The sequence below is a fragment of the Paramormyrops kingsleyae genome, chromosome 18 (assembly GCF_048594095.1).
Source record: "Paramormyrops kingsleyae isolate MSU_618 chromosome 18, PKINGS_0.4, whole genome shotgun sequence".
NCBI lineage: Eukaryota > Metazoa > Chordata > Actinopteri > Osteoglossiformes > Mormyridae > Paramormyrops > Paramormyrops kingsleyae.
In genome coordinates, this window is record NC_132814.1 from 6,400,309 (window position 1) to 6,418,919 (window position 18,611).

The window sequence follows — 18,611 nt, forward strand, 5'->3', positions numbered from 1 at the left end:
CCCCTTGACCTTGTATAGGATAAGCAGGTATGGAAAATGAATGAGTGAGTTTGCCAGAATCACATTGCAGTGGAAACCTAATGTGGGCCAATTCCTGGTTAAACCATGAGATAATGGTCTAGATTAAAATTGAATCCTGCAGCAGTGTGATTCTTGATTTGAGGGCTTAAGACCATGTGCTGGAGCATAAGATGGCATTAATATGCCAGTGACAAGTCCAAAACCATTGTTAGGGTTAATTGCCTTAGTCTTCAGTTCTGGCAGCGACACGGTTCAACCCTTATAAAGCATAAATATCAGAATATGCTGATAACTGTGCATTTCTTCGCTCATGCATTATCTTGATATTTCATGAGTCGAAACGCTCCTGCGGTTGGTTTGTCTACAGCGGTTCATGAGCCGAACGCTGAAGACGTGACAACTGTAGACCGGCGGTCTCAGGGAAGCAGCTTCAGTCGGACAATTGGGACTCGCCGCTGTCCTCGCCATAGCAGCAGAACAGCCAATCAAGCAAGAGAATCGCCTTACTGACAACGCCTTCTGTCAGTTGTAGACCAATTAAACGCGCCGTTCCACTCCCTGCTCCGCCCCTTCCAAATGCGCGACGAAGGGCTGGGTTTCCATTTTCGCTTCGGGTTTCGGGGAAACGTCAATATGGAGCCGGAGATGGAGGACAAAACCTTGGAGCTGATGGTAAGTTCCGATGAAACTCTCCCGTATCACTGGAGGGAAATGTCTAAAGGAACGTAATGATAAACAACGGCAGCAGGGACGTTCGAAACGACCCCTGTTATACGGAGTCTGTTCTTTCTGTGGAGGCGTAGGTCGGGTCTGCCTGGTCGAGGCGACCGGTTCCCGATTCCCAATTCCTGGTTCCCTTTTTGGGTGTCGTCTAAATGCGAAGCACAGCTGCTCCGGTTCCGGGTTAATATATACTGCGGCGCCGCTGCGCTAGTCGGCGGGGCCGGCGAGTGCCAGGGCGTCCGGGAGCGCCCCCCACACGCCCCCGAAACGGAGCCGAATAATTACCGGCCATCCGGTCTCTCCCCCGTTCGCCCTGTTCCGTACAAAATGTACGACCAGAAAGGATATCTGTGTGATTACACATACATAAAATATAAAATAAAAATATAATATGTCGTCTCGCTCTGACCACCGCACACTGACGTACTTGTATACATCTGTACATCGAGTGCGTTTGCTGGGGCTGTGGCTGAATATTAGTCGTCTTCAAAGGTAGCCAGTTCATACTTATGGGGGGGGGGGAAACTGCCCTCTAAAATATTTTTCAAATACATTCAGTATTATTGTTATTGTGCTATTTATGGTTTTGCTGTGATTTTGAAAGATGAATCACCTTGTTCATGCTTCACCTATCGATTGTTTTGGAAGCTAAGCTTCTGATTTATCCGGAATATTTTACTTGTTTTGTAGAAAAGCTGTTTGATATTAAACAAACGTAAATATAGCAAGCTAACTGTTTTGTTGGTGAGTGGTTCGGTGCATTTCTCCGTGGCCTCATGCTTTCGGGATTGGGCTTTGAATACGGCCCCAGCCCCGTCAGTGTCCGTGGGATTTGCGTGTTCCTCTCGCAGTCTTATTACATGCAGTAAAATAAGTACATCTTCCCTCTCGACAGTCTGTGCAGTCATGTTGTAATCGTTAAGTGCGTGATTATGTGTAGGTCATCCTGTGGCCTGAGATGGACTAACATACCGTTGCCCCCCCCTCCCCGCTTCAGACATACCATGACCCTGTACTGCATGAAAGGAATCGAAGACGGAAGGATGGATCTTCCTCTTTCTTTAATAATGCATTGTATCTGTAATTGTAAGTTATTGGCTGTATTCAAAACAGACTCTGAAGTCATTCTGCGTTGACTTCATCGTAATCAGGCCCGGAGAGAATCGATTGTGGGTTCCTACTTTTAAAAACACCTTAAGCGATCAGCAACCTTTTCCCATAATATCACCTTGACATGTTTTAATAATCGAGTCTTCTTTTTAGATGTGTTTCTTTCCTCTGCCTCAGTCACATTTACCTCTTAGGAGGTTTGAACATTCAGTCCTTTTCGCCCACATAATACCACCTATTATCAGACAATTATAGTAAGTGTTTGAATCATGGTTTACGCCGCCCCTTAAGTCCGGAATAGTGGCCTCTCTGCTTGGCATTATTGACCATATTTTTGCACACCTGTTTATGCTGGTGTTATATATTCATGCTAATCTCTGTGTCCTGTGCTGCATGGCCACATGGCAGCCTGGGTGGTTTTTTCACAGGTTTTGCATTGTCAGATTTCTTGTGTAAATACAGTTCCCTCCATAATGTTTGGGACAAAGACACGTTTTTCCGTGATTTTCCCCTCAGCTCCGCAGTTTAAAATTTCAAATCTAACATTCAGACGTGATTAAAGTGCACATTCCAGACTTTAAGTTATTTGCATACATTTCAGTTTCACCATGTAGAAATTACAACACCCCCTCATTTCAGGGCGCCATAACATTTGGGACATTTGGCTTCATAGGTGTCTGTGATTACTCAGGTGTGTTTCATTGATTCATTAGTGCAGGGATAAGATACCTAGGTTTGCTCGTACCATTTGGAATCTGTAGTTGTCATTGTTCAACATGAGGAGAAGAGCTGCGCCAATGAAAGTCAAAGAAGCTCTTATGAGGCTGAAAAACAAGAATAAAACCATTAGAGACGTGTGTCAAACCTTAGGGTTACAAAATTAACTGTCTGGAATATCGTTAAGAAGAAAGAACAGGTGAGCTCAGTAATCACAAAGGGACTGGTGGGCCAAGGAAGACCTCCACTGCTAATGGCAGAAGAATCCTCACTAGGAGAAAGAAAAATCGGCAAACGTCTGTGCAGCAGATGAGACGCAGGAGGCAGGTGTGTCTCTGTCAGAGACGGCCGTCCGCAGGAGGCTTCATGAACAGAATTACAGGGGCTACACTACAAGATGCAAACCACTAGTTAACCTCAAAAACAGGATGGCCAGATTACAGTTTGTGAAAAAGTACTTAAAAGAGTCTGCAGAATTTTGAGAAATGGTCTCATTGACAGATGAGACCAAGATTAACCAGCAAAAGAGTGATGGCAACAGGGAAGTGTGGAGATGAAAAGGAACTGCCCAAGGCCCAAAGCATAGCAGCTCATCTGTTAAACATGGTGGTGGGGGGTTATGGCTTGGCCTGTATCGCTGCCACAGGTGCACATTCCAGACTTTAAGTTATTTGCATACATTTCGGTTTCACCATGTAGAAATTACATGGACACTTACCTTCACTGATGATGTAAGATGACGACAGTCACACGATGAAGTAGAAACATCTTATCTGCTCAAGTTCCACTAAATGGCTCCAAACTCATTGGACGACGCTTCTCCCTGCAACAAGATAATGATCCCAAACCTACTGCTAAGGCAAGACAGGAGTTTTTTAAAGCTAAAAAATGAAAAGTTCTTGAATGGCCAAGCTAGTCTTTGCATACAAGGGATATGAAACAAAGTATTAAACATGACTGCTTTAATATACCTACCATTGTTATGTCCCAGACGTTATGGCGCCCTGATATGAGGGAGTACTATGGATAAAAAGTGTGGTAGTTTCTACATGGTGAAATCGAAATGTATGCAAATAATTTAAATGTCTGAAATGTGGACTTTAATCACATCTGAATTGTTTGAATTTTAAACTGTGATGCAGAGAGGTAAATCAATGAAAAATGTCTCTTTGTCACAAACATTATGGAGGGCACTGTATATATCGAGAGCAAAAGTTTTAGTCTGGGTCACCTGCATATTTCTGCTCTTGGCTATGAGCTGGGAGCCCGGGTTTGAGTTCCGTGTGCTGGCTTTTTCAAAAGTTGAAAATCTGCCTCTTATGATAGAAATTATTTTTTTAAGCTACCCCCCACTAACACCACACACACAGAAATACTCTTGTCCAGAGTGGTGGCTCCTGGTTATTTTCAGAGGAGGGGCGGGGGGGGGGGGGGGGGGCATCTGAAGAGGACAAATTAAGCCTGGCATGAGCTTCTTTCTATTAAATGTACAAAAAATACACAATAATTATGGGCATGATTTGTGTGTTTTCATGCAATTCTGTGAACTACCAAAATCATATTTGTATCACATACATATGTTGGGAAAAACCTTATACTGCATTTAATGATCAACATCACTAAGAATCAATGAGAATGGACAGTGCATCTGGGGGTCCCATCTATTTTTTGGGGGGGGGGCTGGATGTTGCCCCCCCGTTGACTCTACCACTTTACTTTTAATTTTTAATTGCTTGAAAATGGTGATTTGGAGGGTCCCCACCTGGGTGTTGCACTTGATCCTCTTATTTCAGAGACTCCCCTTCAGCAGCAAACCAGGAGATTTGTGGGAATGTAAAGCTTGGATTTAAACTGCAGTGATTACCTAGCTGATGGGAACCCCCCCCCCCACCTTTCACCATCAGCTTCCATACACGGCCCACTTCTAACCAAAAATATCATCATAGCTGTTGCCCATTTTGCCATTTTTAGATCTGATATATGTCTGTGTCTGTCTTGGCGCATACCCTGTCGCTGTGTCTTTAGTGGTGTCACGCACTTTGCCACACTTCCCGCGTCATCCACTGTCTGTTACAGATCACACAGCATCCTCAATGCATCTGCCACAGTATCAGCATACTGCTCATGTGCAAGATCTCCGAGGCTATAGAATGGGTGTAGCAAGCAGGGGCAGAGACTGTATCAGATTGTCATAGGTGCTTCTTCACCCATTTTTTTCCCTCAGCCCTCCTGAAAAATATTTTTTTTAAGACTTTTTACCAATGTCCCGTGTTTTTGTAAACATAATGTTGTCCCCCCCCATTTCTTCAGGGGTCTGAGTCCTTAAGGTCAATTCCTAGAATCACCCCAGGTTTAAGGCTATCACAGATATCTGAAACTTATCAGATGAATGTGGTGTTTTGGTCAGAACATCAGCCATTAAATTTAAAACATGAACTATGTTTCTGTGTGTATGAGAGACAGTGCTGGCAGGAAACTGGAATCTCCTGTAATAAGTGACTGATCTTTACTGCACAGGGACATGGCAGTGATATGTAGTGAGAAGTCCCTTAAAGAAAAGTCAAGCTTGTACAGACCTTATATGTAACCTCATACAGAGCCCTGCGGTCCCTCCTCCAGCAGCTGTATGTGGTCAGGGAGGAGTTTAGGGAAGAAATGGCCACACAGAAGAGAAAGTGTCTTTTGCTTATGAATCATTATGACGGTTTGTCTCTGCCTACATGTGTGCGTAGTTACTGTTATGGGGGTGCGGCGTTTGGCGGGGGCCTGTTACCGTTTAGGGGGTGCCGGGTTGATGGGGGCCTGTTACCGTTTAGGGGGTGCGGCGTTTGGCGGGGGCCTGTTACCGTTTAGGGGGTGCCGGGTTGATGGGGGCCTGTTACCGTTTAGGGGGTGCCGGGTTGACGGGGGCCAGTTACCGTTTAGGGGGTGCCGGGTTGACGGGGGCCTGTTACCGTTTAGGGGGTGCTGGGTTGACGGGGGCCTGTTAGCGTTTAGGGGGTGCGGCGTTTGGCGGGGGCCTGTTAGCGTTTAGGGGGTGCGGCGTTTGGCGGGGACCTGTTACCGTTTAGGGGGTGCGGCGTTGACGGGGGCCTGTTACCGTTTAGGGGGTGCTGGGTTGACGGGGGCCTGTTACCGTTTAGGGGGTGCGGCGTTTGGCGGGGGCCTGTTAGCGTTTAGGGGGTGCGGCGTTTGGCGGGGACCTGTTACCGTTTAGGGGGTGCGGCGTTGACGGGGGCCTGTTACCGTTTAGGGCAGGGGTGTCAAACTCCAGTCCTGGGGGGCCAGAGCCCTGTGTAGCTTAGTTCTTTCCCTGTTCCACCACAAATGATTCAGCTCAAGAGCTGTGTGGTAATTAGCACAAGGAGTTGAATCAGGTGTGTTAAATGAGGGGAAACACAAAAATGTGCAGGGCTACCATCGAGTAGTCAAACCAAAGCAGCAGGCGCGCCAAGCAACAGCCAATGACATTTCAACATCATAGACGACGTCTGAAAATTTTTAATGCATTTAATAATTAGGGTTGTGATCTAGAGACCTGCGCGGGACAAATTTTTCAGTCCCCCTCCCCGCTCCCGCAAGATTCTGTCCCGCTCCCGCAAAAAAATATATATAATTTTCTCCAGCTCCCGCCCGCAGTATTCAAGTTTTGTCCCGCTCCCGCCCGCAAAATCCCGCAGGTAAACATATAAGTAGTTGTATTTTTACCACTTCTTCCCGCTACTCTGTTATTTGTTTCACTTGCTTCCCTTTTGAGTATATATAAAAAAGAAACGGAAAATAAACAAATATGTTTTGTTTTATTTGAGTTTAATTAAATGGAATGATGAACATGGACACGAACGAGGAGCTTTTCAGAACATAGAAATACACTCAGAACAGTTAGAAATAGGCTAATAATATTGCAATGAAACAAAATAATAATAAACGTTGATTTCTCAAGTGGTCAAACAGAAAAGCATTTGGCCTAATACTGCTTCAGAGCGTTAGCCTTTAATTTAGTCGTTCTTGTTGCTTTTGTGCAGTAGATAAATAATGGAGTACTTGTATTTAATAAATTAATTTTAAGATAATTCCATTTTGCTGGAGTCCCGCGATTAATTCTATTCTCCCGCAACCCGTACATACATGAGGACCTTACCGCCCGCACCCGCATTCACCCATCAAATCTTGTCCCGCGCCGCACTCGGTGCGTTGGGTCCCGCGGGAGTGCAGGTCTCTATTGTGATCAACTGGCACGCGTGCCTAGGGTTACAGATCCCTGGTTTAGGGGGTGCCGGGTTGGCGGGGGCCTGTTACCGTTTAGGGGGTGCCGGGTTGACGGGGGCCTGTTACCGTTTAGGGCAGCGGTCTCCAACTCCGGTCCTGGAGAGCTACTATCCAGTAGGTTTTCTGTCCTACCTGGCTTCTGATGAGCCACACCTGTTCTCAGGTAAATACCAGGGCCATATGTGGCTCATCAGAAGCCAAGTGGGACAGAAAACCTACTGGATAGTAGCTCTCCAGGACCGGAGTTAGAGACCCCTGGTTTAGGGGGTGCCGGGTTGACGGGGGCCTGTTACCGTTTAGGGGGTGCCGGGTTGATGGGGGCCTGTTACCGTTTAGGGGGTGCCGGGTTGACGGGGGCCAGTTACCGTTTAGGGGGTGCCGGGTTGACGGGGGCCTGTTACCGTTTAGGGGGTGCCGGGTTGATGGGGGCCTGTTACCGTTTAGGGGGTGCCGGGTTGACGGGGGCCAGTTACCGTTTAGGGGGTGCCGGGTTGACGGGGGCCTGTTACCGTTTAGGGGGTGCCGGGTTGACGGGGGCCTGTTACCGTTTAGGGGGTGCTGGGTTGACAGGGGCCAGTTACCGTTTAGGGGGTGCGGCGTTTGGCGGGGGCCTGTTAGCGTTTAGGGGGTGCGGCGTTTGGCGGGGACCTGTTACCGTTTAGGGGGTGCGGCGTTGACGGGGGCCTGTTACCGTTTAGGGCAGGGGTGTCAAACTCCAGTCCTGGGGGGCCAGAGCCCTGTGTAGCTTAGTTCTTTCCCTGTTCCACCACAAATGATTCAGCTCAAGAGCTATGTGGTAATTAGCACAAGGAGTTGAATCAGGTGTGTTAAATGAGGGGAAACACAAAAATGTGCAGGGCTACCATCGAGTAGTCAAACCAAAGCAGCAGGCGCGCCAAGCAACAGCCAATGACATTTCAACATCATAGACGACGTCTGAAAATTTTTAATGCATTTAATAATTAGGGTTGTGATCTAGAGACCTGCGCGGGACAAATTTTTCAGTCCCCCTCCCCGCTCCCGCAAGATTCTGTCCCGCTCCCGCAAAAAAATATATATAATTTTCTCCAGCTCCCGCCCGCAGTATTCAAGTTTTGTCCCGCTCCCGCCCGCAAAATCCCGCAGGTAAACATATAAGTAGTTGTATTTTTACCACTTCTTCCCGCTACTCTGTTATTTGTTTCACTTGCTTCCCTTTTGAGTATATATAAAAAAGAAACGGAAAATAAACAAATATGTTTTGTTTTATTTGAGTTTAATTAAATGGAATGATGAACATGGACACGAACGAGGAGCTTTTCAGAACATAGAAATACACTCAGAACAGTTAGAAATAGGCTAATAATATTGCAATGAAACAAAATAATAATAAACGTTGATTTCTCAAGTGGTCAAACAGAAAAGCATTTGGCCTAATACTGCTTCAGAGCGTTAGCCTTTAATTTAGTCGTTCTTGTTGCTTTTGTGCAGTAGATAAATAATGGAGTACTTGTATTTAATAAATTAATTTTAAGATAATTCCATTTTGCTGGAGTCCCGCGATTAATTCTATTCTCCCGCAACCCGTACATACATGAGGACCTTACCGCCCGCACCCGCATTCACCCATCAAATCTTGTCCCGCGCCGCACTCGGTGCGTTGGGTCCCGCGGGAGTGCAGGTCTCTATTGTGATCAACTGGCACGCGTGCCTAGGGTTACAGATCCCTGGTTTAGGGGGTGCCGGGTTGGCGGGGGCCTGTTACCGTTTAGGGGGTGCTGGGTTGACGGGGGCCGGTTACCGTTTAGGGGGTGCCAGGTTGACGGGGGCCTGTTACCGTTTTGGGGGTGCGGCGTTGATGGGGGCCGGTTACCGTTTAGGGGGTGCTGGGTTGACGGGGGCCTGTTACCGTTTAAGGGGTGCCGGGTTGATGGGGGCCTGTTACCGTTTAAGGGGTGCCGGGTTGACGGGGGCCTGTTACCGTTTAGGGGGTGCCGGGTTGACGGGGGCCAGTTACCGTTTAAGGGGTGCCGGGTTGGGTGTAATGTTGTGGAGGTATAGAGTACTCATTCTTATACTGGATTGTCTTTGTCTCTCTCCCTGGTGTAAACCCCTTGTGTGTGTGTGTGTGTGTGTGTCTGTGTGTGTGTGTGTGTGTGTGTGTAAGACTGGCTTTCTAATGCCTGTTTTCCCCCTTTCCCCTCTATTCATTCCTCTATCCTTCCTTCCTTTCTTCCTTCCTTCCTTCTCTCTTGTCCACAGTGCTCTATGCCTCGCTCTCTCAGGCTTGGCTGCTCCTTGGTGGCTGGGAGCCTGTGTGCACTCAAGTGTCTGCAGAACATGCCCAGTGTGCTGGGCCGCAGTCAGGTGCCTCTCTTCATTTCTCCCCCTCTGTGCTGTGCTGTCCGCCCCCCCTTGTCCTCCTTCCTGACCTCCCGGCCCTCGTATGCCCTGTCTGAGCTGCGGCTGGATGCGGCTGGAGACTGTTAGCATGTTGATGGTTGAAAATGTGTGTGTGTGTGTGTGTGTGTGTGTGTGTGTCTGCGGGGTCTTCAGTTTCTGTAGTGACATTACACAGATTGACATGGTGCGCTTACATCTTGCGGGCTCTAGATGTGTCTGTTAGCTGCTTCTGTCACTGTCTCTGTTGGGAGCTTATATGGTCCAGATGAGGAGGTCTTTTGCTCCATGTGCATGATGATGTGGACCATATTCAGGCCAGTGGGATAATTGGAAGGTGTGGCCTATCCCCAGGCCGTTGAGATCATGGGGGAGCGTAGCCCATCCCTGAGACTTTGGGTTCAGTGGGGGTGTGGCCTTTCCCTGGGCTTCAGGCTCCAGAAGACTGAAGTTTTTGCTGCCCATGTCCTGTGACGTGTGACTATTTGCCCCACCTGACCCTGCTTCTGCTGCAGGCTTTTGCATTCTCTGACTGGCTTTGCTGCGATAATGTTGTGTGGAGGACAGTCAAAGTACGGGTCATTGTCCTATACCTCAAAGTGTCACCATATTTGCCTTTGTGTTCAAACTGCTCAGTCACCATACTGCTGTTCTCTCCTGCAGAACATGGAGTCTCAGAATGATGACCTTTCCCCAAAGACCACAGTGTTAAAGGTAGGTGATCAGGTTGTATCTAGTGGCCAATCAGGTTTCGGTTTGTTGCATGCGAGCTCCCCCTAGTGGCAAATAGGGTGCATAACATGCAGTGTAATCACTGTTTCTACCGCACAGATTATTAATGGACCAGTGATGGGCTCCAGGAAGAGGCCCTCAGAGGGAAACTATGAGAAGGAGAAGGACCGGTGCATCCAGCTGTTTGACCAGTGGTCAGAGGCTGACCAGGTGGAATTTGTTGAGCACTTGATTTCCCGTATGTGTCACTACCAGCACGGCCATATCAACTCCTACCTCAAGCCCATGTTGCAGAGGGACTTCATCACCGCGCTACCGGGTAAGCCGAACCTTCGCCGGCGTCCTCACACACTCACACGCTCTCACGCGGCCGCAGACGCGTCACGCCGCTGGTGTCTTCGCTTTGCAGCTCAGGGTCTGGACCACATAGCAGAAAACATCTTGTCGTTCCTGGACGCGCGCTCGCTGTGCGCGGCCGAGCTGGTGTGTAAGGAGTGGCAGCGCGTCATCTCTGAAGGCATGCTGTGGAAGAAGCTCATCGAGCGCATGGTTCGCACAGACGCGCTGTGGAAGGGCCTGTCCGAGAGGCACCACTGGTGAGTCCTACTGGCCGACGGGTCACCCTGCATGGTTGAGGCAGGGAGCGAGATCCTCCCATCAGAGCAGGGACCATTCTAGGCTGTGACCTGCATCATTTATCTCTTGTTCCTGTAGGGAGAAGCATCTGTTTAAGAATCGTACTGCAGAGGTCCCTCCAAACAGCTACTATCATTCGCTTTACCCCAAAATCATCCAAGACATTGAAGTAAGTCCATAAATTCGATGTAGAAAGGGCTAAGTGGCGCATTCTTCCACTTGGTCCTCCGTCTGACCTGCTGCCTCTTTGCGTAGACCATCGAGGCAAATTGGCGCTGTGGAAGACACAACCTGCAGAGGATTCAGTGTCGCTCAGAGAACAGCAAGGGCGTGTACTGTCTGCAGTATGACGATGACAAGATTATCAGTGGCCTTCGGGATAACTCCATCAAGGTGCGTGTGCATGTGGGCGTCAGTTTGAGAAGGAGAACGAGGCTGATGTACATAAGAACATAAGAACTATACAAACGAGAGGAGGCCATTCGGCCCATCGAGCTCGCTTGGGGAGAACTTAACTCTGCTTCACTCGGCCCTCCCTGTGTCTCAGATTTGGGACAAGCAGACTCTGGAGTGCCTGAAGGTTCTGACAGGACACACGGGCTCCGTGTTGTGCCTGCAGTATGACGAGAGGGTCATCGTCACCGGCTCGTCCGACTCCACAGTCAGGTGAGGAGGATTTACTGGGGATGCTCGAAAGCTTTGGTGCCAGGGGCTGCTCCTCAGCCGGCTCTTCCCCCAGGGTGTGGGACGTCAGTACGGGTGAAGTGCTCAACACGCTGATCCACCACAACGAGGCCGTGCTGCACTTGCGCTTCTGCAACGGCCTAATGGTGACCTGCTCCAAGGACCGCTCCATCGCCGTGTGGGACATGGCCTCGCCCACCGACATCAGCCTGCGCCGCGTGCTGGTGGGCCACCGCGCCGCCGTCAACGTCGTAGACTTTGACGACAAGTACATCGTCTCGGCCTCCGGGGACCGTACCATCAAGGTGAGTCGTGTGGATTTCCAGCTTCTGCCTAGGGACTCCCCCCCCTAAAACCTGAAATGGTACTGACTTCCCCTCATATCATCTGAGCTATTTCTCCATCTCTTTCTCAGTTCCTAAAATCATAATAAAATATATCCTTTGTAAAAGTTTTTTTTAATTCTCTGTCTCTGAATTTTCTCACTTCATTTACTGTACTTTTTGGACTTTAAGTCGCTACTTTTTTTCCCAAAATTTTGGCCCTGCGACTTATAGAACAAGTGCGACTTATATGTGAATTTTTCCGATTTTTTGTACGCCGGCTAAGTCATTTTAAGCAGTATACATTAGGCGTAACTCGCCTAAAAGGGATAAAGGCATTCTTTACATAACTCTAGATGTAATGTCAGACAAATAATTCCGTAACTCACAAACCCAATATGGAGTCCCTCCACGCGATGGCAAGCGTTCACTAATTAAATGTAACTGGGATCATATTAAATTTATTCTAATCCTTTATTTGAATAAAAAAAAATGCTCGATAACTATTATTACGGCCAGATATTAGGATCAGCTTAGCATGGGATACCATAAGCATTAAAACAATAACATCCGGCTTCAGAAAGGCAAAAATAGCTGGTGCAGAAGGACAGGAAGAGGAAGAAGAAGAAGACATTCAATACCGGGATATTCCGGCAGCAATATCTCAGCTATTTGAGAGTGACACTGAGAATGAGGACTTTGACGGCTTTACTGACACAGACAATTAAGACATTTAACATTGAAAATTCAAATTAGTAGATTTTTGATTTATTTAAACTGCCAAAGCCATTTTTATCAAAGGTGCTTTTCTGGTTGAAAACCGATTAAAATATAGAACTTTTAGTTGTATATGTGTTCCTTTCTAGCCGCGACTAATTCAAAGGAGCGACTTATATATGTTTTTTTTCCACATTTTTGAGGTTTTAGGTAGGTACGACTTATACACAGGTGCGACTTATACACAGGTGCGGCTTATAGCCCAAAAAATATGGTAGTTAAACACTGGTCGGCCGCACATCAAACAGGTAATATCCTACTGTGTCTGTAATCTGTGAGTAAACGGCACATGCGTCCTCACCTGGAATCCCACAAAAATGTTGTGCGTTTGTGCAAACCTACTGAACTCTCCGCATGGTGTATGCTGAGCTCTGTCAGTGTGTAGAGGTGTCAGACTGAGCTCATTCTGCTGATTCCTAAACGCTACCTGGGAACGATTGTAGTTCTGAGTTGTTCTTTGTGTTGAGCAATCCCCCCAAAAACACCAGTGTGGGCAGCTCATTCAGTTATTTTATAGCTATACCAGTTGGTGTCATTCTTGAGCCATAGTTGATGTTGGATATTGTCCCAGGTTAGTGATGTTGAGGCTCCTTTGTGCAGGTTCCTAACCCCCCCAAACTCCACACCATCTCAGCACGTTTCCATGGTAACTCCTTTGAGCCATTTGGACACTCCGGAACATTCAGGATGCCGAACAGCATTTAGACCATGCACCCATCTGTCTCTCCCTGTCCACTCTTCTGGGCCTTTTTGAGTAGTTAGGATTCTCCCGCGGCACATCTGTGGGAAAATGGCCCGTGCGGGAATCTCCTACCCCACAGTCCCCCTTTCCAAAAACATTCTCAAATGCAATAATAAGACGATTGGGGTACCCTGGTTTCCCCTCAAAGGGGCTGCTGGAATTCCTGGCTTCCAGACACGAGGGCGTGGTGGTTCTATGGAAAGTTCACACACAGCTCTTCTGTCGTTCGTCTGTATCGGTACCTGCAGCCGAAGAAATGAGCACATCACCAGTGCAACTTAAAAACCACATGAAATGTTCGCTGCTTTTAATGAAACTTGTTTACTGCTACTACAAGAATGCGACTGAATGGGGATTTTTATGTTTTCCCAACCAGAAACCCAGAGCAGGGTGTCAACTATGAAACATTTAAAGCTATAAAAAGTCATCTATAAAACATATAAACACAAACATCGGACGGATTAGATGTGTTAGTAAAGTTAAAAGGAGCCAGACCAGCCTGATTCCTAGGAGTGCCCCACTACAGACTATACATATGTGGATTATTATGGGCTGCAAACCCTCTATATAGATTATTGATTGGATTTCTGTACGTAATACTGTAGTATTCTGACTATAATAAAATGAGGTGGAATGTGCTGCTTTGATCTTTAGGTTTTATAAATGGCAGCGTCCCCCTTATCAGGCTCCCACAGCTTTTCGTTTTCTGGGGACTGCTTCACGTAGTACCGGGGGGGTGCCAGGGGTGAAGGGGGGGTGGTCCCGACGATGACATTTACCGAGCGGGGTGAAAATATACCATGTGTATGGAAATACAGGACAAATCGTGTATTTTTGTTGGTCGATATGTGACATGGCATTTTATTTTCAATATAGGCCGAGCCTGTAATTAACACTACTGACAGGAAGTCTTTGGTCTTTGGGACGCTTGCTTAATGCTTTAAAAATGTTGCAAGTGCATTGAAGTGTTTCATAACAAAAGTCCATTGACAAGCAAAGTTTAATCTATCTGCATATATTTTCCGCATGGATATTTTCTTTTTATTAAGTGTTATGATGTTTTTCACTGACTCATTCAGTTCTGTTCTTGCCATTTTGTTTTTAATTGCAATTCGATTCATTGGCTCCCATAGGGATACTAAACACAAATGTTTGGTGTTTAATGTTATTGCAAAGGTGTTACTTATTAAAAAGCACCCAATGAGACTGCTTGGCAATGAACTTTTTAACTAAGAACAGCTCTTTCTGAAGTATAATAAAATAGCAAATCGCCCATAGGTGTGAATGGTGTGTGTGTGCCCTATGATTGGTTGGCGCCCCATCCGGGGTTGTTCCCTACCTGGCACCTATAGGCAGTGGACCCCCCACGACCCTAAATTGGGCAAGCAGTTAGATGGATGGATGGATGGATGGGTGGATGATGGATGGATGGATGGATGGATGTTTAGAAGCAGTGTTGAATGGGCTTCTTTCCCCTCTTCAGGTGTGGAGCACCAGCACCTGTGAATTTGTCCGCACGCTGAACGGACACAAACGAGGCATCGCTTGTCTACAGTACCGGGACAGGCTGGTGGTCAGCGGCTCTTCGGACAACACCATCCGGTCAGTGTACCGTTCTACGTGTGGATATGCGTGTCTGTGTTACAGTGTGTGCGTGTGGGTGATAGCGAACTGTGTTTGCAGGCTGTGGGACATCGAGTGTGGGGCTTGTCTGCGCGTGTTGGAGGGTCACGAGGAGCTGGTCCGCTGCATTCGATTCGACAACAAGAGGATCGTCAGTGGAGCTTATGATGGGTGATGACATCATGCTGTTACCATGCCAACCATCTTATATGCAGTGCTAGTCAGTGATGTACATCTGTCTGAAACCCCAGGTCTCTCTCTTCCAGGAAAATTAAAGTATGGGACTTGCAAGCGGCTCTGGATCCCCGAGCCCCTGCCAGTACTCTCTGTCTGCGGACACTGGTGGTGAGTCCCTGCTGCCCTTTATCGTGGTCTGTCTGTTGTTAGCTATGCCCAGTCTCTGACTCTGTCTCCATGGTCTCACTAGGAGCACTCTGGCCGTGTTTTCCGGCTACAGTTCGACGAGTTCCAGATTATCAGCAGCTCACACGACGACACGATTCTCATCTGGGATTTCCTGAACGTGTCGTCTAACGGCCAGACGGAAGGGCGTTCCCCTTCCCGCACCTACACTTACATTACCAGATAGCAGGTACTTTAGCTTTATCATCAGAGGCATATGTCCCCCCAAAGAGACGTTCTCAGCCCAGCCGCACCTGTGTATCACTTAGTTTTATCCCGCTTTTCTTTCTCTAGGTCAAGTAGGGGGCACTGTGTGTCTTCTTGGTACAGTCTGTCCTTTCGCCTCTTCGTCTCACCTTATCCTCTCCCTCGTTCCTGGATTTGTCGCTTTCAACTGAGCTGTGCCATTGGGTTGGGCTTGAAAACAGTCCAACCGTCACTCTGAGCTCCCGTACACTGCTGGTTCTGCCGGACCTTATAGACGTTCTCCTGTTGTCCTCACCCTGGAGGTGGATAGACAGAAAAGCAAAGAGAGGATGAAAAGACTTTTTCTCAGCCAGTGGGCACAGTGTTGGGGGAAAGGAAGGATATCCTGACCTATGGGTGCTCTGCGGACTGTAGGACACGCCCTCCTCCACCCCCCCGTAAGCCACACCCCTCCTGCCACTTGAAGGATTCCCTTTCACCCTCCTGTTTTATGGCACAGGAAATGAGTAGAAATAAGAAGAGATGCAAAGATTATGAACTGTGTAACTTAAGTGCATGATTGATGGAAAGGTTCTCCATTTATGGTGTCCTCACATTTTTTAAAATGAATTATTTATGTGTTTTGTTTTTCTTTTGGGGGGGGGGGGTGCAGTGTTTCCTTTGTAATATTATACTGCCCGTTATAGTTCTCTTGGCCCCTCAACATCCCTGCTTGGGTTTTGAATGGCCCATAACTTTGAGTTTAGTTGTAAACACAGCTGTCTTGTCAAAAATGTGTTGTACATTGACATGGTTTTTTAAGGGGAAAAAAGCAGACGTGAATGAAGAATAAAATCCTTGACTGTGAAGGTGTATTTACGTGTGTGTGTGTGTGTGTGTGTGTGTGTGTGTGTGTCCTTGGCCTTCCTGTGTGTGTGTGAGAATTAGAGAGAGACACATACACACACAAACACACACACACACACACACAATGCCCCCACAATGTGAGGAAAAACCATTTATTTTGATGTTGTGGGGACCATTTTCTTGGTCCCACAAGGGGAAACGCAGTTTTTTGCTGTGATAACAATCAAAAAACTAAAAATGCCAAAAGTCCCGTATTTCGTTTGTTTACTCATGGTTAAGGTTAGGGCTGGATAGGGGTTAAGGTTGTCATTGTTGGGATGAAATGAATGAAGAGTCCCCACAAAGATATATATATATAGATATATATAGATATATATATATATATATATATATATATATATAGATATATATAGATATATATATATATATATATATATATATATATATATACACACACACACCTACTCTGTGTCTGTGTGTGAGAGAGAGAGAGAGAGTGTGAAATAATCACAGACAAATGCTCACACCAGTCAGATCTTTCTGTTGAGTGGAAGGGCTTGTAAGGGTGTGTCCCCCAGTCTAGGAGTGCCTGTGGTCAGCAGGAGGGGCAGTGGGCCCGCCAGGACGGGATGTGGGTGGAGGTCCCATGTGGGACGGCCCTTGGCCTGACTGGCTCTGGGTCTCAGGAATGTCGGGGGTCTCTTTGAAGCACAGCTCAGAAGGCATTCCTCCTGAAGGGGGGGCAGCTGATGTGCCGTGGAAGGAGGCCACTGCACCGTTAAAGACTGTTTCTGCACAATGTGAGTTATATTTGCATTTTCATTTTTAGTTAAACCTCTCGATCCAACTAGAAAGTCAACTTCAACCATTGCCGTTGTGGAAAACATCTGGAGATGTTCACCCGTACTGATGTGATCTGTATTGCTGATTCGCCACGAGTAAACCACAAGTTTTTGTTGTATAGTGCAATCATTTATGTTTTTTTAGATGATGTTAAGCTGTCATTAATGCAGAGGGACCCCTACCCTTCACTATGCCCAAACAAATCTGACCTTCCCCATTTGACCTCCTTCACTTTGCAGCCTAAACATTATATACTATATGGCCAAAAGCACATTGTATTGGGATAAGGCTCTTAATCATTGAATTTAGCTGTTTAGTTCAGACCCTTTGTCACAGGTGTATAAAATCAAGCACCAAGCCATGCAGTCAGGTTTGCAAATGAAAGAATGGGTTGTTCTAAAGAGCTCAGTGAATTCAAGAGTAGTACTGTCATAGGATGCCACCATTGCAGTAAGACAGTTTGTAAAATTTCTTCCCTGCAAGAAGAGGTAGTGGCATTATTGCAAAGTGGAAGCATTTAAGAACGACAGAAACTCAGCCATGAAGTGGCAGACCGTGTAAAGAAACAGAGCAGGGTCACTGAGTGCTGAGGTGTATAATGTGTAAAAGTCGCCAACGCTCTGTTGACTCAGTAACTGTAGAGTTCCAAACTTCCTCTGGCATTAATCCCAGCACAAAAACTCTGCACCGGGAGCATGATGGAATGGGCTTCCATGGCTGAGCAGCTGCTTGCAAGCCTCACATCAGCAAGCATCAGATGGAGTGGTGTAAAGCATGTCACCACTGGACTCTGGAGCAGTGGAAATGTGTTATGAGACAAATCATGCTTTTCTGTCTGGCAGTCTGATGGATGAGTCTAGGTTTGACGGACGCCGGGAGAATGTTACCTGCCTGACTGCATTGTGGGAGCTGTACAGTTTGGTGGAGGAGGGATAATGGTATGGGGATGTGTTTCAGAGGTTGGACTAAGCCCCATAGTTCCAGTGAAGGGAATGCTTCAGCATACCAAGAGACTTTGGACAATTCTATGCTTCCAATTTTGTGGGAACACCTTGGGGAAGGACCTTTTCTGTTCCAGCTTAACTGGGCCCCAGAGGTGGAGATTTCAGGTCCAGAGAGTACAAATCTAGACCAAGATTTTGTTTCAACCAACCAGTTGAGCACTCTGTGAGTGTGACTCTTTATACTCAACTGGTTGATTGAAAGAAAACCTTGGTCTAGATTTGTACTCTCTGGACCTGAAATCTCTACTGGGCCCTGCTACACAAAGCAAGGTCCGCAAAGACATGGTTAGCTGAGTTTGGTGTGTAAGAACTTGACTGGCCCACACAGAGTCCTGACCTCAGCCCTACCAAACACCTCTGGGATGGACTAGAATGGAGATTGCGAACCAGGCCTTCACGTCCTACCTCAGTGCCTGACCTCACAAATGCTCTTCTGGATGAACGGGCAAAAATTCCCACAGACACACTGCAGAATCTTGCAGAAATCCTTCCCAGAAGAGTGGCAGCTGCATAGGGGGGACCAGCTACATATTGATGCCTATGGATATTGAATGGGGTGTCATAAAAGTTCCT

At 47.1% G+C, this 18,611-nt stretch overlaps 1 protein-coding gene across 2 annotated transcripts; it reads left to right on the forward strand.

Moving 5' to 3' along the window:
- The first annotated feature begins 577 nt into the window (after positions 1-577).
- LOC111834692 (F-box and WD repeat domain-containing 11-B-like) lies at positions 578-16,193 on the forward strand. 2 transcript variants are annotated; one of them, XM_023794261.2, is made up of 14 exons: positions 596-693; positions 9,082-9,186; positions 9,883-9,933; positions 10,051-10,270; positions 10,361-10,547; positions 10,666-10,756; positions 10,843-10,980; positions 11,135-11,253; positions 11,327-11,576; positions 14,597-14,715; positions 14,797-14,907; positions 15,003-15,081; positions 15,164-15,328; positions 15,433-16,193. In XM_023794261.2, exons 1-13 carry the CDS (start codon positions 598-600, stop codon positions 15,323-15,325), a joined length of 1,728 nt encoding a protein of 575 aa, XP_023650029.1. In that variant the 5' UTR covers positions 596-597; the 3' UTR covers positions 15,326-15,328; positions 15,433-16,193. The 2 variants fall into 2 exon arrangements, with proteins under 2 accessions (XP_023650030.1, XP_023650029.1); XM_023794262.2 differs by lacking the exon at positions 9,082-9,186 and having other exon boundaries at positions 578-693.
- The last annotated feature ends 2,418 nt before the right edge of the window (positions 16,194-18,611 follow it).

Coding starts and splice junctions, on each gene's coding strand:
- LOC111834692 (XM_023794261.2), top strand. CDS start 598: ATGCGCGACGAAGGGCTGGGTTTCCATTTTCGCTTCGGGTTTCGGGGA. Junction 10,548..10,665: donor CTGTCCGAGAGGCACCACTG/GTGAGTCCTACT, acceptor TTGTTCCTGTAG/GGAGAAGCATCTGTTTAAGA. Junction 11,577..14,596: donor CCGGGGACCGTACCATCAAG/GTGAGTCGTGTG, acceptor TCCCCTCTTCAG/GTGTGGAGCACCAGCACCTG.